Genomic DNA, 19,282 nt, shown 5'->3' with positions numbered 1-19,282 from the left:
GAAAAATATGGTACATTTATGGTATGGAATATTATTTAATATATATATTATAATCACATTTACACATACACAAATCAATACACTACAGGTCAAAAGTATCACAGTTTCTACAAAAAGCAGCACAACTGTTCTCAACATTGATAATAATAAGAAATGTTTCTTGAGCACCAAATCAACATATTAGAATGATTTCTAAAGGATAACACTGAAGACTGGAGTAATGACTGCTGAAAATTCAGCTTTGCCATCACTAAATATAAAATATATTAAAATAGACAATATTACCACTTTTACTGTATTTTGATCAAATAAATGTAGCCATGGTGAGCAGCCTTAAGAGTAAATGTAGCCTTAAGAGACTTAATAAGAGAAATAGATAGGTCTTAATTGTTTTCTTAAATATTCACTTTCTTTATTGTCTTTTTTTCAACAGAGCACCAATTTAAAGGGGCACAGTGTCTCATAAACAACACATTTTGGAGAGAGGGACAAGGATACAGTCAGACCAATGATATGAGAGGAGTGGGAAGAGAAAGGCAGGAGAAGATGCAGAGAAATACAGCACTCTTGCTGTTTCATAGTCTGTGCATCACAGTCCGTACGGCCCTTCGATCTGTGGTGGCAGGCATGAACATATCCCGCTGGGCAGTTCAATGGAGGACACAAAAATATATCAGGGGACTCTATTGTATTTGTGGTGGAAGAAATCTACCCACTACCCCATCACAAAGACACACACAAGAAGAGTCCCTGGTGTCTATTTAGGTGGGCTTTGACATTAACTAAATTAAGTTTATTTAGCAGATGCGCTCTTTCAGCAGTTTCTGTGCTGTATGAAGTCACATGTCAGGTTGGTCCAGGCTTTTAGCTAAAGTGAATGGACAATCCTGGAATAAAAGATGTTTTGTTTATTGTGTGTGTGTGTGTGTGTGTGTGTGTGTGTGTGTGTGTGTGTGTGTGTCTAAGAAAAAGACAGATTTTATTTTCTGGCCCTTTCAGTCCATTCTCCAATTAAAGACGACAGCCTGCTGCTTTCAGATAGCACAGGGTCAGAGAGGGCACAGCACCTCAGATCTGACAAATACACACAGAAACACATCGGGAGAACAATCACATCTGTAAAATTGTGCAGAAAGCCAAGACAGACACCTCAGGCACATGTTTTTGAGGTTAATGAAGAGAATTGAACATGCTGTGTGTGTATTTGTGAATGTTGTAAAAGGGAGCTAAAAGTGATCTTTGGGGATGTACTTAATGGTAAAAACTAAGAATAATGTTTTTTTTTTGTTTTTTTTATTCTAAAATGGCAAAAACCTTTGTAATTATAATTACCTTTATATACAGTAAAATAAATTAAAGTCTAAAGTATGTCCTCATTTAGACACTGTATGGGTAAACGTGTAGGTGTGTGTGGTATCTTGTGAAAACCCAAAACTGATCAAGCAGTTTTAACCATTCTTAAACTTAAATGTATTAAAGGGGTCATATGATGTTGCTAAAAAGAACATTATTTTGTGTATTTGGTGTAATGAAATGTGTTTATGTGGTTTAAGGTTCAAAAAACACATTATTTTCCACATACTGTACATTATTGTTTCTCCTCTATGCCCCGTCTTTCTGAAACGCGTCGATTTTTACAAAGCTCATCGGTCTGAAAAGCAAGGTGTGCCTGTGATCGGCCAGCTATCCAATCCGTTGTGATATAGTGACGTAGACATGTGGGGGCGTGTTAGAACGAGCCGTTTTAGGTAGGCGTGGCTGACTCTTAACTTTTATAAAGAATATCTCTTTGGATTTGAGACTTTAGTCTTTGCAACTTTACAGATCTTCTTTATGCACCAAGAGCTTGTAACACTCCAAAGAGAAAGTAAAAATTGAAATGGCATCAAATGACCCCTTTAAAATGTATAAAAAATTATATAAACATCTTGTTTTTGTTGTTTTAACTAGTATGCATTAAATAAATATATTAAAATTTAAGTTTAAGTATTGATTAATCCAGTGTATATACACATACATATAACAAATACAGGCTATATCTATAATAGGCTAATATCTATTATAAAATATATTTATGAAAATACAGCTACAAAAAAGCTACATCATCTCACAAGTGAACATAATAAAAGCTACTATATTGTTTATATTAACAGACATTATCATCAAAAAACGTAAAACATTAAGGAATATGATGGTCTGTCTCAGAGACTTTTTAAATATGCTTTCATCATTCATTTCCTCTTTTTAAATGCTTTTTATGTGCATTTATTCTCATTTCTAAGTGCTTTGAATAAAAGTATGCTAATTGAATCATTTTAACTGTAATTTTAATTGTTTGATCCTTGTACTAAGGCCAGTCTTTCAATCATCTATAAAAATATATTATAAATATGTATATATAAAAAAGAAGAGCTACAACATCATCATATCACATGTGAACATAAAGAGTCTTTAATAACTAGCTGTCATTTCTGACATAAACTCAGTGTTGATACTGGCACATGCAAAAACAATCAAGCTCCAAACGTCTATGTCATTCATAAATGATTAGCATTAAATAATGCATGCCGTCTGGAGAGCAGTGCCACTACTGAGCATTGCTATAAAATGTGAAGTTTTTATGGTGACTGGTTACCTTCAAGGAAGTCATAAAACAGCATCAGAGAATAGTCATGTGTAAATATACACACTGTGTGGTCACTTTATCCTGGAACAAACACTCCTCCAATGACCTCACCTGAATACATACACACAAACAAAACCCATAGGCCAGCAACTCATGCAATTCATGCATAATACACACACAGTGATGCTCAATATGAACAACACAGCTGCACAATAAAATCTCTGTCAACCGAGTGTCTTTAAAAGGGCAGTCTTGTTTGATGTGCTCTCATAACGCAGCTAGAACTTTATAGTTTTTACCAGTAAACACTGCAGTTAAAGAGCAGAAAGCTTTCATGCGTGGAAAGTCAAACTTGTTGAACATGCAACCTGACCTGACCAGTACACATTACAAACCCTAATAACTGAGCTAATGTGCAACCTTGATGCGATCGGCTCAGGAAAGGCTCATAAATAGAAGAAATTATCTAGAAGAAATATTCTTCCTGAATCTCTCATACAGAAAGGATTGTGTTTATGCACGTTTCTTTGACTATAGCCACATTAATACCCTAGAGGTTGATTTTTTTTATTATTATTATTATTAAAACTAGCAGATTTCACCTTATTTTTTTCTTTTTGTGATTTGAAGGTCACATTAATACTGTCTCAGAGGATTTTTAATACGTGTTCATCATTCATTTCTTCTTTTCAAATGCCTTTCATGTGCAGTCATTTTCATTTTTTAATGCTTTGGATAAAATGTCATTTTAATTGTTTGATCCTTGCCACAAGGCCAGACTTTACATTTATAGCTGAATCCGCAGCTATGTTGTGTATGTGATGGTTAAAACCCTGCTTTGGCTCAATTAGTGTTTGCATAATTAACTGTAAGTTCCTTTTTGTGCATTCAGACCTGGAGCAGAGGAACAGACTTCTGCATGGCAGAAGTATATCTCCTTCAAAAATCTAAACCAACGCGATGATCTTTGCAGAGCTGTCGGGCTTTGCAGGATCGTTCTCTCCAGTAAGCTGGTGTGTGTATTAAGGAGAAACGGTTCACGGAACATTCATCCCTGATGGAGCTGAGGATATTTAATCAAGCGAATTCCATCTGCTGCGGTAAGCGTCTGCCCGTGTTCGAAGCGGGGCCAATTACCGGCTGATTCGACAAGGCCAGGCCACAGCGAGACACGCAGAAACGAGGGAGCAGCGAGCGCTTAGCCGAGGCTTAGTGGTTTTTCTGCAGTTTACCTGCCACTTAAGGATGGCAAAGTGATTTCTAATTCTATTCTATGAAGTTTGAGTCACCAGTAAAGTTGTAAAGCTCTGGAAATGTTTTGGAATGATGGGGGAAAAAAACTAAACCCTTAACTTCCATGTGTGCCAGGTATTGGTTATGTATTCTTGCACGCATAAAAGTACATGCACACACATACACACATGTAGATTATAGACAAAGACAGATGTTTCGTATCACAGATGATGCAGGGTGGATTATTCTGTCTAAGGGAGCATATTCACATGACAATTTTTCCTTTAAACTTCAAAATAATGCCAATTGGAATTAAATCACATCCTTTCACCCTTTTCTTTTATGATTTATACCTAATGTCATAAGAAAATAATGGCACAAATATTCCTTCCAAACAGAAACAATGAGTAAAAACTGATGCCTGGAAGCAAGGAGGAATTACTCTCAAGGAGTAATTCGCTGCTAAAGCTAATTAGTATTTCAATTTGAGGGCCTGACATGATGGCTCATGTCATTCAGAATAACACTTCCCCATGGGTCTTCAGAGGGTCGTGTTGAGTGAGGGATGCAAAGCAAGGGAGCGTGGGAAGTGAAGGCAGGAGATTCCTGACATTTGGAGTCACCATGGGTCTAATTCAAATCAACAGCAGGTTATGTTACGTAACACATGTCTCTTGAACACGGCAACCAGTGTAACTATTAATGACACGCTAAAGCGATGAAAATTACCCTCTGAAACACACAACAGACTAACACCTCTGCATCCCCTGAGAGTTTTACTTACATATAAATCATTTCATTAACTAACTTACTTAAATGCATCATTTCATTAACTAATATGACAGATCAGCTTCCTTTAGACTGCCAAAGTTCACAATAAATGTAAACTATAAATGCACCAATGCTGTAATATATACATTGATTTCAAAAATACTTGTGTGATTGTCATATGAATGTCATTGTATTGGTTTCATAAAAAAAGTTAATATTAACATACATTTCATTTGCAGTATTGCCAGTTACTAGTATATTTTTGCTCCAACTGCAAAAATAAAGTCACAGCTGAGCTGTTGCATGTCTCTGGGCAACACACATTGTGTTCCTGAAAGAAAAGAGGTTTCAAAAAGAATTGGTTGAGTGAATAATTCAGTGACTCACTACAGTTGTTTGATAAATTCCTAAATCAATCAGTGTTTTAGAACAAATTGGTTGAATGAATGACTCAATGAGTCATTTATAAGGACTTGCATTTATATCACCACCTATTGGTGTATGGATGTAACCTGCAGAAATAATCCCCACAACAGCTTTTCTGTTGTAGTTGTTTGGATACATCTGTTTTCAAAAATGGTGTAAAGTCTCATTGCTTTTGGAGTGTACATAATCACTTTCTGAAGCTTCTTAACTAATTCTACCATCGCTAAAGTGCTTTACTATCCTGCAACAAGCTCCTCATGTGAGAGATCACCTGTAAATATTGCCAGTGAACTGCTGTGCTGTTCTAGCTCTTGTGGATGGCAGTGACTTTGATCCTGGATGACAAACCTGCGGTTGTCACTGCCACTTTTCCTGTCACCTCAAACACCCTTTTCCGGATCATTCACAAATACTTCTGTGAAGTAAATCTGTGAAGTAGCAACTTGAATCACAAGGAGACGCAAGCTAAAAACAGGATTTAACAGGTGCAGGAGTAATAATGTAAACCCAACTGCTATCATGTGGATAATTTATTTATTTTCGTTATACTTCAACATGCACAACAAACCTAAACGTAAAACTTAACACGTAAACTCAACAAAGAAAAACACAAACTTTCTGCTCTCTCGTGCCCGAGTCGCAGCTGCGCCGCGCAACCGGAAGTTATTCCGAATATGAATAGTGATATAGGAAGACTGTGTGAATATTTATGTGTAAATCACATTAAGTGAAGCAGAACTGTTGTAGACTTCATAAGTTTGATGAAATGTTTAATCATTTTCAATAACTGACAAATTAGGGGTGTTGTCTAAAGGGGACTAAAGCTTGATGCCACACCAAATCAAACTAATTTGTTACATGGATTATCTATTTATTTTAAAGTTTGTATTTTCTGTGTTACATAATTGCAAAAAATAATGACATTTTAAAAAGTCAAAACTTATTCGATCTGTCTGCCTTTGGTCAAAAACAGGTAGTCCCACCCCCAACTTCACACCATTTGTCAAGCTTATGTTGCTATGTTAGGACAGCATGGTGAGGTTTAATTTTCACTTTTGGAGCTGTATAAAATAATGTCTTTTTTTTAAAGAGGTCATGAACTGCCTTTTTTCTTATTTTGTACTGTTCTCTGAGGTCCACTTATAATGTTATCAAGATTTTTACATCAAAAAACATCATAATTTAAAAGTAATAGGCTATTTTCTGTCCAGTTTTGACCCCCCTCATCAGAACGCGCTGTTTGAATAGGCGGATCAAGACTCAGAAGTAAATGCCCACTGCTGTGATTGGCTAACAGTTGTGTATTTTTGACAGCCTACATCCTTCATAGATGGACGCTGCTGTGCTTAAATACTCAGTACATAGTACATATCAAACAATCAGTAATAACAGACAAAGCAATAGTGACCACGTAATAAAAACAGTTACTCACACTTGTGTGGTGAGACATTATTGTCAGATCCAATTAAATCGCACAGCATCGTCTTTTAGTTTCAATCTTTCTGAAAATCCTGCGTCGAATTGGGCCTTGTTTGTAAACGAATCCGCGGTAAAATGAAGAGAACAAAAGACCAAGTTCTTTCTGGATCTTCATTAAAAATAAAGTTCATCCACTCTATCCTAAAGTTGGGATCAGAAGGAAGGCAATGCAAAGACTGTGTTTTTCCACAACTTGGCACTGAACAGCTTCTTATTGTCTCCGGAGCATCTTTATAGTTTGATTTCTGCATAGACCTGCGTTTGCCTCTCTCAATATTTACACTACATGCATGTATCGGTGGGCGGGACTAAACAGCCAGTGATGTAGAAGCAGGTGTTGATCTTCTTCTGCGGAGGCAGTTTATGTGCGATTATCCACACTATTACGTCATAAAGTGGTACATTCCACAAGCTGTCGTTTTGGCAGATTGGCTTCAATATAAGCTGTTTTTAGACTAATTTACAGGATGTTTTTTATAGAGCAATGAACTCTTATATGTCAAAAGATCAAGGGAATTTTGATTTCTCAGTTCATGACCCCTTTAAAAAAGAAAAGTTGAAGAAAAACTGATGGAATTTCAGCCAAGATACCAAATCCATCTGCTGGTATGAAGTTAAACCAAGAAAAGACCAATAGTCATGACCTTGAATATTCTCTCTCTCTCTCTCCCTCAGCATTCACAGCCCTAGGCATGAACGTGCTTCAGAAGTTTTCATAATTATGGATTCATTGTGATTCAACGAAGCATTACCTAGAACAGCCAGGTTATCCAGTAGCGCCTGGAGACCCGCAAATGCTTCTAAAGTTCTCCTCTACAAGCCTTTGATTTGTTTTTTCCAGTACTCCTATCGATGACTGACACTTATTGGATACTTATTGGTTATTGGATACAACATATGGACATGGTTAAGAACCTTTGACATGCCTCTACATCTTTTGTAATATCTAGATATGTTGGTGAAACACCTCCTAGAGTTTGTGCAAAATTTGCATGCTAAAATGAACCACTGAAGTGTCAAAACAAACAAGTAAGTTAATCGAATAATCTCTACATAGCTTATTAAGGCAGCAAAGTATGAAGTAGTGACACACTGTAACCTAAAAGATACTGGAAACACAAATCAGAAATATAGTAAACAAAAGAGGATGTTGAAATCGTGATATAATATACAGTAATCTCGAGCCCTTGCCCTTTTTATTGAATGCAATATAAAATATTGTTTGTTACAAAAAAGCATAACTTCCTGCAATGCTGAAGTCAGTTTGCCAGAGGCATTAGAGACACTGCAGTATCATAGTAATTAGTCTTATACAACAGTTCACGGTTCCGTTCTGAAGGCAGTCGGCTGGGTATTTTTGATAGTCTTAATGCCATACAAGTTTCATAGACTTTGCTCTGAATTAATTACATTGTACGGCATCAGATTGCCCCACTGAAGTGTCAAAACAAACAAGTAAGTTAATCGAATAATCTCTACATAGCTTATTAAGGCAGCAAAGTATGAAGTAGTGACACACTGTAACCTAAAAGATACTGGAAACACAAATCAGAAATATAGTAAACAAAAGAGGATGTTGAAATCGTGATATAATATACAGTAATCTCGAGCCCTTGCCCTTTTTATTGAATGCAATATAAAATATTGTTTGTTACAAAAAAGCATAACTTCCTGCAATGCTGAAGTCAGTTTGCCAGAGGCATTAGAGACACTGCAGTATCATAGTAATTAGTCTTATACAACAGTTCACGGTTCCGTTCTGAAGGCAGTCGGCTGGGTATTTTTGATAGTCTTAATGCCATACAAGTTTCATAGACTTTGCTCTGAATTAATTACATTGTACGGCATCAGATTGCCACCGTAAATGGAAACCTTTATTGATTAATTAAGGAAGTTTTGTCACTGCTTTGTCAAAAGACCTGTGAAAAGGAGTTAATTAATTCAAACCAATTAGAGTCACTGCAAACTCTAACTGTCAACGGAATGCAATCTGCTGCACGATGTGTTCACATGTGAGAGTGTTTATGTATGTCATGATGTTGTTGTTGTTTTTTTTCCAGAGAATTACAGTGCACACCAGGCTCAGTGTCTCTCAGTTTGACGTTTGCTTTCTCCCCTCAACTCTATCCCTGACTCTTCATATATAATGACAGCATGTATTTAGTAAGATTTAGCCCTGTATCCAGTGAATGAATACAAAACACACTGACATATGAATAGATATAGACAAATCCTGGAGAGAGTCTTACATATATATTCATGTAAAATTCAACTGATGTTGGTTCACATGTGCTTTGAATGTGATTTAGCAAGTCAGAGACATAACTCTGGATTTTTAAATTAGTGTTTTAATTTTGTGTTATTGGCTATTCTTGCAGCATTCTGCCTGCAGAGTCTGTCCTGAGTGCTTGTGCAGTCGAGTGAATTTTCGTTTGTGTTTACACATAGACCTCACATTCATAATACACAAAGAGTTCTGACAGGGATGTCAATTTTGAAACTTCGCATGTTGCCACAGAAGGCTCTATGTGACTCATCTCTCAGGTCATTCACAGCCTGTCTCTCTCTGATTCTCTCCGAATTGTTGTCTCACCGGTGGCCAATGTTTTCTTGTCTTCTTTTTATAATGAGGGGCAGATTGTGCCTAACCATGGTGTCATTACACCACCCTGGGGAGAAACTCTTAGCCACACACACACACTCGCACACACAAAACTCATAGAAAACAAATCTTCCACTTATACGTCATGCGAATTCATGAGACAGGCGTATCCTGCATGTGCTGAATTGCCTCAAACACTAAATGGACATTTCATGATTTTGTTGATTACCATTACCCTCTCTGCTTCTACAAATGCAGCCACTGCAACCCTTACAAAAATTCACCATGGTAACAATAGTTTCTGGCAAAACTTCATAGTTTCTGTGCTGACCAGCTCATGTCCGGTTGCTAGTTGGATTCTACCAATGTTAGATATTCTCAAACACACAACATTTACTGTAAAATCTCATCTCATTGTGAACTAAAAATCAAGGTTGAGCTCTGATTGTTAAGGTGTTCTGGAACCTAGAATTGTCTGAGTGGTTGCTAGAGTGTTCAGAGTAGTTGCTAGGGTGTTCTGGATCCTAGGGTTTTCTGGATGGATGCTAAACTGTTCAGAGAAGTTGCTAGTGCATTGCTTGATGGTTGCTAGGGTGATTTGGATGGTTGCAAAGGTGTTCAGAGTTGTTGCTATGTCACTGAATGGCAGTTGCTAGGGTATTCTGTATGGTAGCCTTATAGCTACTAATGAGCAGCCAAAAGAATACCTGTTAAAGAGAGAGAGAGAGAGAGAAACTGAAGGAGCAGACCCAACTGCTTCAAACAGGTGCAAGAAAACTGGCAAAAAATGGCTGACTGGAACAAATAGAGAAGGGGGGTCTCCAGGAAACTTGATGCCCTTAAGGGAGAGAAATGTGTGTGAGTGTGTTTGTGCAACTTACACAGACACACAGGAGCCAAGAAAGGGTCCATCTGGTGAACAAACTCTAACCTGATTACAGAGAGCAGATGAACAAAATTAATATAGACGATTCACTAATACAAGGACTCACGGGCTCAATTAGGGTATTTCTGGCACCATATCAATATGGGAGCTGAGGATTGACCAGAATACAACATTTCTGATCTCTTATATATTTGCTCAGCTATGTCCAACTAATTATTGAATACATGCTGTTTAAAAGTTTGGGGTCAGTATGTTTTTTTTTAAATATGTTTTTATTTTAAATATAATACTTTTATTCAGCAAGGACACGTTATAAAACACAAATATTTTTATTTTAAAGAAATGCTGTTCTAAATGCTGAATCCCGAAAAAAGCCCGCAAAATGGTTTCAACATTGATAATAAGAAGAAATGTTTTTTGAGCATCAAATATTAGAATTATTTCTGAAGGATCATGTGACACTGAAAACTGGAGCAATGACTGCTGAAAATTCAGGTTTTCCATAATGAACTCTATTTCCTCTGCCTCTTCAGCTGCCTTGAATGTATGTCTCCCCAGAATAAGGTATAGATGACAGGATGTTGATTATATGGTGATCAAGCTCCATATGAGAGAGAGAGGAGTAAATCCCCAATTCTCTTCCAGCCCTAGTTCCCTTCTGCGGTTAAATAAAGTCCTGACGCTAATACATAGCTTTGAGATATAGTGGTCCAACTAAAAACTATATCACGCACATTTTCCAGGTAATTCCCTGAAATATTGTACCTAGTAAAGGAAAAAAATGCTTCATGAAAACATGCATTTATTTATATTGGAATACCAAAAACAGAAACAGTGACTGTTTAACACTGGACAAGAGTGCGCAAAATGTGTAGCCATGTTGAATTGTGAGGACCTTTCAGCGCTATGGCCAGCCTTTTGTAAAATACAGTAAAAAATACTCCATTTGGTTTAGATAAGTGATATGCACTTACAGTATTTAGTACAATATCCACATTGATGCATTCAGGATGTATAGGCATATTGTTTTAATAAAAATAATAAATAAGAACATCTGTCTTTTGACATGCCTGATAATAAATATATATTTATATTGAGATGTACATTTATTCATCCAGATGTACTTGTATGTATTTAGATTAGTATCTATATATTCAGATTTACATTTATATATTCAGATTTACTTCTATATATTGAGATTTACTTCTATAAATTCAGATTTAAATTTATATATTCAGATTTCCATTTATATATTCAGATTTCCATTTATATATTCAGATTGACATTTATATATTCAGATTTACATTTATATATTCAGATTTACATTTATACATTCAGATTTACATTTGTATATTCAGATTTAGATTTATATATTCAGATTTACTTCTATATATTGAGATTTCCATTTATATAATCAGATTTCCATTTATAAATTCAGATTTACATTTATGTATTCAGATGTAATTCTATATATTCAGATTGACATTTATATATTGAGATTTCCATTTATAAATTCAGATTTACATTTGTATTTTCAGATTTACATTTTATATTCAGATTTACTTCTATATATTGAGATTTACATTTATAAATTCAGATTTCCATTTGTATATTCAGATTTCCATTTATATATTCAGATTTACATTTATACATTCAGATTTACATTTGTATATTCAGATTTAGATTTATATATTCAGATTTACTTCTATATATTGAGATTTGTGTGTGTGCGTGTGTGTGTGTGTGTGTGTGTGTGTGTGTGTAACTGTGCGACTGGACTCAGTCTATGGCTCACCCCGATGTTTTGTTCAGTTTCTTTCTCATCTGCTTTGGAGATTAAACAAACGCTCAGACAGGCCAAGATGAATTCTTGACACTGGCGGCTGTTAATTATGATGACTGCACTCGGTTTGCTAGGGGTGTGTAATTAGCTGTGTTCGGTGAATGGAAAGGCCTGTATTTATTCTGTCTGAAATGTGCTGAATGCTCTGAATGAATGTTTGATTGAATATGGATGACAAAGACCGAATCACGTCCTTTTGTCTTTACCTTTTTTTTTTTTTTTCAAAAGAATTTTTTTAATTCTCTCTGAATCTGAAGCTCTTCACTGCAAAGACTTTGGCTAGCTGGATTTAGTTAGCTCATATCGAGATCAGGAGTTAAATGTGCAGCGAGATGTAATATCTAGGGATCAACACATCTCTAACAGATGGAAGACGGTCTGTCTGCTATCTTCATGCTCAAGAGGACTAATATATGTAGACATCAACAACAACAAAATCTATCTTGCAGTTGTTTGGTTGGTCAATATAATCTAGAAAGACAGCAAAATTATATACGCATACTATAGTGGTGGAGTGATATCCGTTAGAGTTAGAGTTTCTTTTCAATCCGATACGAAGTACTATCAAAGCCAATATCTACACCAATAAGTTTTATGATTTTCGAGGATAAAACAAATAATTATAGCCAACAAAGATTAAATAGCCACAAAATAGGCCTAAACTGGAAATCATTCTCAGGGTTACAGGGTTTATGGCATTCTGTTGTCACAGCAACAAAGTTGTAAAATTGAAACAGAAAAGGTCAGTAAGCATTTTTTTCACACCAAAATTATATTAACATGCATATTGTTTAGTTTTTGTGGCAATCAACATCATGCCACAAAGGCTGTCAATTCATCTTAACTTGCACTTAAGCCAGAACATTCCTTTAACCATAAAACTACACCACCTTGACCACTGGACAGACACTGCATAGATGTGAAGCTGCATGTTAATGACCCTCTATCCACCTACACACCCACTGCTCAGCCGGACAGCACGCAAGTTACTCATCCCTTCTGTTCAAAAAAACACTTTACAAATCACAGACTCACTCTCTGTGGCTTTAGATGAAAGATTGGCCTAAAGAATGGGAAGAGAGCTCAAAAGTGTGTTTTCTCACACTCATCTGCAGCACTGGAGTAGTGACAGATGCACCTGTTTTCCTCTTTGAAGGATTTCTGACCTCTTTCACCCTCAATGGGCCATCCAGATGTCAAGAAAAATTTATTCTTAAAAAACACTGTTAAATCTTATTACGTTGCTTCTGCTCTTCAGATTATGTAATTATTTGAGATGCTGAGAAGAAAATGAGACAAAATGTACTAGGGATGCCAGGGAACAGATCCATTATTTGGATCACAACATCCAAATAATCAGAACATCTAAAATAAGCAGATATGCAGCAACCTGAACTCAGCAAGACAGGGAAATGAAGCTATAAATCCATTTCTTTATAAGTACAATCAAGAATTGAGGCAGAGACAGAGTTCACAGTGTTACACAACACTTAGTAGCTGACAAAATGGACATTAATTTTAATTCTGCATTTATTCTGTCTGAAATGTGCTGAATGCTCTGAATGAATGTTTGATTGAATATGGATGACAAAGACCGAATCACATCCTTTTTTTTAACATTCTCTCTGAATCCGAAGCTCTTCACTGCAAACATTTCGGATAGCTGGATTTAGTTAGCTCATATCGAGAATGTGCAGCGAGATGTGATGTCTAGGGATCAACACATCTCTAGCAGATGGAGGACGGTCTGTCTGACATCTTCATGCTCAAGAGGACTAATATATGTAGACAACAACAACAAAAATCTATCTTGCATGGTTGTAAAGTCAGTCAGTATAATCTAGAAAGACAGGGAAATTATAAATGCATACTAGCGCTGGAGCGATATCCCTTAGAGCTAGGGTTAACTTATTAACCCAATACTAAGTACTATCAAAGTTTTATTATTTCTGAGGTTAAAACAGATATTTATAGCCAACAAACATTAAATAGCCACAAAATAGGCCTAAACTGAAAATTAGCAGATGGTCTAATTTCTATTTATTAGCAACATATATCGTTTTTTTTTTTTTAAAGCTATAGCTATGAGACTATAATACAGGTCACATTTAGCTTTGTTGAGTAAAATAACAAATGATGCTTCTTTTTTTCCTGTCATTACCTCTGGCAGGCAGTGCTCTCTGTGGCTGAACGCTGTCTGACTGCTTGCGCTTTTTAGCATTTTTATTCATGTTCAGATGAGTGGAAGGACAGATAGTTTCTATGTTACACAACTATTTTTTTTAACTAAGTTCATATTTTTCACAGCTTATGCTGTATATTTCACTATTTATTACATTTGAATATCATTATAATAAAAAACAAAAGCTAATATTTTTACAGCCTATATAGCTTATATATTTTACTATTTCTTATATTATCATTATGATACATTCTTAGTATAATAATATAAAAAAAAACATATGATCAATATTGTATCTTACTGGCCTCTTAATATCATTTTCAGAAGAATCGTATTTCTAAAGATTGATCCGGTCATCCCTAATGCGTACTCTCAAAATATCAGCCACAATACAGGCTGATTCCATCACTTCCTGTTAGAATGTGTGAATGTGAGGAGCCCCAGAGCATTAATGAAGTCCAGTGTTTATCAGTGTCTACTACAGCAACTATGCCCTCTCTCTGGTCTTTGAACTCTTCTCAAATGGGAGTACGCCAGCAGCACAAAATTCTCCTTTCTCTCCTTTTCTCTGGCATCAAACAGCAGAATAAAACCTTTGATAGTGCACGTCCCATTGAGTTTAAATGCAGCTGATCCCAACCATGAGCGAGGCGATCAAGTGGCAAATATGAGTTCTTGTCTTTACCAGCTCTGAGCGAAGAATCTCCAGAAGGCGTTTTACTGCAGGCTTTTATTCCAGTTCTATTTTCTAATAACAGTCATAGGAGTCCTTCTCTAAAAGCAGCCCCCCTCTGTGTTTATATATTATCGCTGATGATCAGTTAAAGATAAAAGCAAGTGGGGTTGTGATCTAGAGGTTGCACACATCTGCTAATAAATTGATAGTGTTGATAGTGATGAACCTTTGAGTGATTTGTATAGCCTTTCAATTACCAATCCAGATCTTTAAAGGAATATTCTGAGTTCAATAGAAGTAAATGGGGCCAATTTTTTGAGGATTTAAAAGCAGAACTGTAAAGTTTATAATTTTCCAAAAGCTGTTCAATTAATTATTCTGTTAAAACTAAAAAGCTGAATAATTTTAGTTATTCTTGGGGTTACAGGGTTTATGGCATTCCGTTGTCACGGCAACAAAGTTGCACAATTTAAACAGAAAATGTTAGTAACCCTTTTTTTCCCACATCTAAATGGTATTAACCTGAGGCATATTGTTTATGTTTTTGGCTACTATTGAAGCTGTTTGTTTTAACATTTACAGATAAGTTCCATTGCAAGCACCTCACTATATACTTTATTTTTTTTAAAGAAGAGTGGAAATTTATTTAATTTTTGTGGTAATCAACATTATGCCACAAACGCTGTCAATTCAGCTTAGTTTGAACTTAGCCCAGAGTATCCCAGAATATTAAACTAGACCACTGGACAGACACATCGTTTTGGACATGAAGCTGCATGTTAGCGACCCTCTATCCACCTACACACCAACAGCTCAGCCGGACAGCACGCAAGTTACTCATCCCTTCTGTTCAAAAAAACACTTTACAAATCACAGACTCACTCTCTGTGGCTTTAGATGAAAGATTGGCCTAAAGAATGGGAAGAGAGCTCAAAAGTGTGTTTTCTCACACTCATCTGCAGCACTGGAGTAGTGACAGATGCACCTGTTTTCCTCTTTGAAGGATTTCTGACCTCTTTCACCCTCAATGGGCCATCCAGATGTCAAGAAAAATTTATTCTTAAAAAACACTGTTAAATCTTATTACGTTGCTTCTGCTCTTCAGATTATGTAATTATTTGAGATGCTGAGAAGAAAATGAGACAAAATGTACTAGGGATGCCAGGGAACAGATCCATTATTTGGATCACAACATCCAAATAATCAGAACATCTAAAATAAGCAGATATGCAGCAACCTGAACTCAGCAAGACAGGGAAATGAAGCTATAAATCCATTTCTTTATAAGTACAATCAAGAATTGAGGCAGAGACAGAGTTCACAGTGTTACACAACACTTAGTAGCTGACAAAATGGACATTAATTTTAATTCAACACCAAAATATAATGTAATTAAAATGAAATATTATTTCAAATTAAAAAAAATCTATATATTTCACTATTTTAAACTTATTTTTACAGTTTGCTTAAATGGTCCTGGAATGTGACAAGTACAAATATTTCATGCAGTCTTTCAATTAATATGAGGCCATAAAACTGCATCCATGCATAATTATAAAATGTTGTCCAAAATAGTTTTAGCTGTAGTATGTATTACTGCTGTCACTGGCTACCCTGAACGATGTTACGAGACAACGATCAACCTGCTACACGAAAGGATTTCATATGTCCACGCGCGTGCATTAAGAGCTTACAACTGTTCCATTTTACGCACTGATGTAAATAGGTTCAGGTGACTGTTAAATTTGCCTCAAACATTTTGTATTTGCATTTGACACTTTGGTGAAGGAACGGTAAGCTGCGCACTTACGGGTGCCATCGAAACGGGTGGCGATGGTGTCGAGGAAGGTGTTCTGCGGGGCCAGGAGACCTCTCATCACAGGCATCCTGGTGCGGGTCGACTGCGTCCTCCTCCCGCCTCTGCGCCCAGCAAGGGCAGAGGACTCCTTCTCAGCCCCGAACCCGGGTAAGAATCGGGATGTTCCGGGCGCGCATCCTAGACCCTGCAGGAGCGCCCCGATCCGTGATACGCGCGGCTCCACTTTGGCAGCTCAACAGTGACCATATCCTTTAACGAAAAGCCCACATATCTGCCTTACATCGTGTCATAAAGAGGGCGAAAATCCGCGTACGTGTCTTTGTAAGTCAGGTGCTTGGAGATGAGATGAACTTGTGCGTAACGGCAGCGCTGGAGACCGGAGCTCTGACTGGTGAGGCGACTGCGCACTGGTGATGCTGTGTGGACTACTGGCACCACGATCCTTCCTCTCTACATCTATATAACTGGCTTTCTCTAGTTGCTATAACCAGCAGATGTCACGTCACGTGGTGAGCATGAGTCTGGTAAGGAGGCTAGAACCCTTGTACTAGTTTTCTTTTTATTAAAGATTCTTTATTCAGATGAAATGATCCAAAAACAAACCAAATTTTGATTTTGTAAGAAATTAGAATTTTCACAAGAAAGTATTTAGTGACTGTGGAAGGTTCTTACTTTTTCCTAATTTTACACATAAAATGAGAATTTTTTTATTTAAGGGTCAATTACTTGATGTCACTCAATCTGAATCTAAGTTATTAAAAAAAACATTAAAATGACTAATAAGAATAGTCTACACCTTGTTGATAGTGCATACATTTGTCAAGGTGGTGTAACTGTAACTTTTTTAAGGAAATGTTGGCATAGTTGAAAGAACCTCAGAAAAAAAAAATTCTTTAAAAAGAAACTAACAGAACTCATAAAATATATATTTTATAGTTTGAAACCCATGTTTTATAATAGAATAAAGTGGATATAGTATGATAACATTGTCTGTTAATTCACAGTCCAAGGCAAGTATTTTAGTACATTTTAGACAATTATTAAAATAACAAATTTTGTATAAAATGTAAATGTTTTTCAAAAATGGACACAAAATACATTTCTAAGTAATTGACACTTGTTCTAAGTAGATTTTTATCATGTCCGACATCCTTATTTTTCATTGATTCATAAATCAAACAGTATAACTATGTGCAAGAGTGTTTTACTGCTATCCCTATTTTTTTAGATTTAATTTTGTACACGATCAATGTGTTTGTGGTCAATAATAATAGAACAGAATAACAAGGGGGGGAAATATTTATTTATATTTTTCTCCTGTGTGGTAGAAGAAATTAAATACAGTGTCTCCATTGAACAACTTATAACAAGACAAACAACTGAATATGTAATTTGACACAGTTAATAAATAAAATTTCACAACTCACCACTGAGGTAATACTGTAGTTCAAAGTAAAAAAGAATAATAATAATAATAATAATAAAATAAAAAAGAAAATAAAAAGGAAAGAATAAAATAAGTAATACACATGGCAAGTTACTGTATATCTAACCTTTTTACATAAACACATTTTTCACCTAAAACTTAGAAGTCACCTTGGCCTGCAGACTCCAGATGCCCAAAATATTCCAAAGGACGACATACTTACATACTTTAAAATATATTAGTAGGCCATAGCTGTTATGCAAAACACTTATGTCCATCCTGTTTCATTTTGCAATTTGACTCATCAGGATTCCCTTGCTGTGGCCTGCATTGCTATAAAAATTTACTAAATAAATAAAAGGCAGACAATTGCGACATCTGCCGGTAAGTATGAATTCTGCATTCACACAGGAGATGCCAAACGACTGCTCAGTGCTCACTTTGACACTTTCACTCCCTTCCTGCTCACGCAAACTTGGAGCATAACTACACCGTTCAAAATCGAAGGTGGATTGAGAATATGGACTGCTCGAGAAACAGAATGCGTTTTGGAGGTCGGGTGAACCTGTATCCGTCTTACCTGTGTCATCTTCTTCTGTTTCATCTGCTTTTGTACTGGTGAAGATTTGCAAGACGCATGGAAATTAGAAATCACCAATTTATTATGTGTGCAGGGGGAAGCTGGTACAAAACCAAATCATTAACAGTTTGGGTTATGAAAATTGGCTTTGGTACCGCGCTAATTCTGTTACTTTTGTGGCTTCAAGCCGCACTTTTATGACGCGGTAGTATGTCACTCCAATTCACTGCATACTTTGCAGAATATAGCTAGGCCTACTTGGGTCAATTTTAAGTATGTTAAATAGAATGCAGCCCAAGTTTAAATGGATGCGTTAAAAGCAAGGAGAAGGATTACTCAAATAAGGTAAAAGTGAGTAGAATTGCAGAAAGGGTGAAAAAAAATGGGCGGGGCTTCTATGGTTCTAAATAATATTCTGGTTCTAAATAATAATTTTTGTTTCAACTCTTCATTGTTTGTTTTCAGTTCGGTGTCTATTAAAGTCATCAGTGTCATTCATTATTCATCTGTAAAATACATTTAAAAAAATTTAATTAACTGCAATTATATATACAATTATTGGCCGAAACCACAATATTATTAACCAAAATTTAAACATCAGATTTCAGTGTGAAAAAAGGATATTTTATAGTTTGTTTTTTTTTTTAAAGGTTTTTTAAGTTTCTTCAAAGACAGGTTGGCTACTATATTTCAAATTTACGGATTTATCAATGCTGCCGTGCAAAGGCAAAAG

General features: G+C 36.0%; 1 protein-coding gene across 1 annotated transcript in view; it reads right to left on the bottom strand.

The window, feature by feature from the left end:
- The window catches only part of LOC107738522 (potassium voltage-gated channel subfamily H member 3-like), a 110,777-nt gene extending 93,834 nt beyond the window's left edge, over positions 1–16,943 (bottom strand). Inside the window, exon 1 of the mRNA XM_016550279.1 lies at positions 16,535–16,943. Within this exon, the coding sequence (XP_016405765.1) occupies positions 16,535–16,610 (76 nt within the window). The 5' untranslated portion in view covers positions 16,611–16,943. The remainder of the gene's footprint in view (positions 1–16,534) is intronic.
- Positions 16,944–19,282: the final 2,339 nt, after the last annotated feature.

The sequence above is a fragment of the Sinocyclocheilus rhinocerous genome, unplaced genomic scaffold (genome assembly GCF_001515625.1).
Source record: "Sinocyclocheilus rhinocerous isolate Xijiao unplaced genomic scaffold, SAMN03320098_v1.1 scaffold1215, whole genome shotgun sequence".
Classification (NCBI taxonomy): domain Eukaryota; kingdom Metazoa; phylum Chordata; class Actinopteri; order Cypriniformes; family Cyprinidae; genus Sinocyclocheilus; species Sinocyclocheilus rhinocerous.
This window is presented reverse-complemented; position numbering and strand designations above follow the sequence as displayed.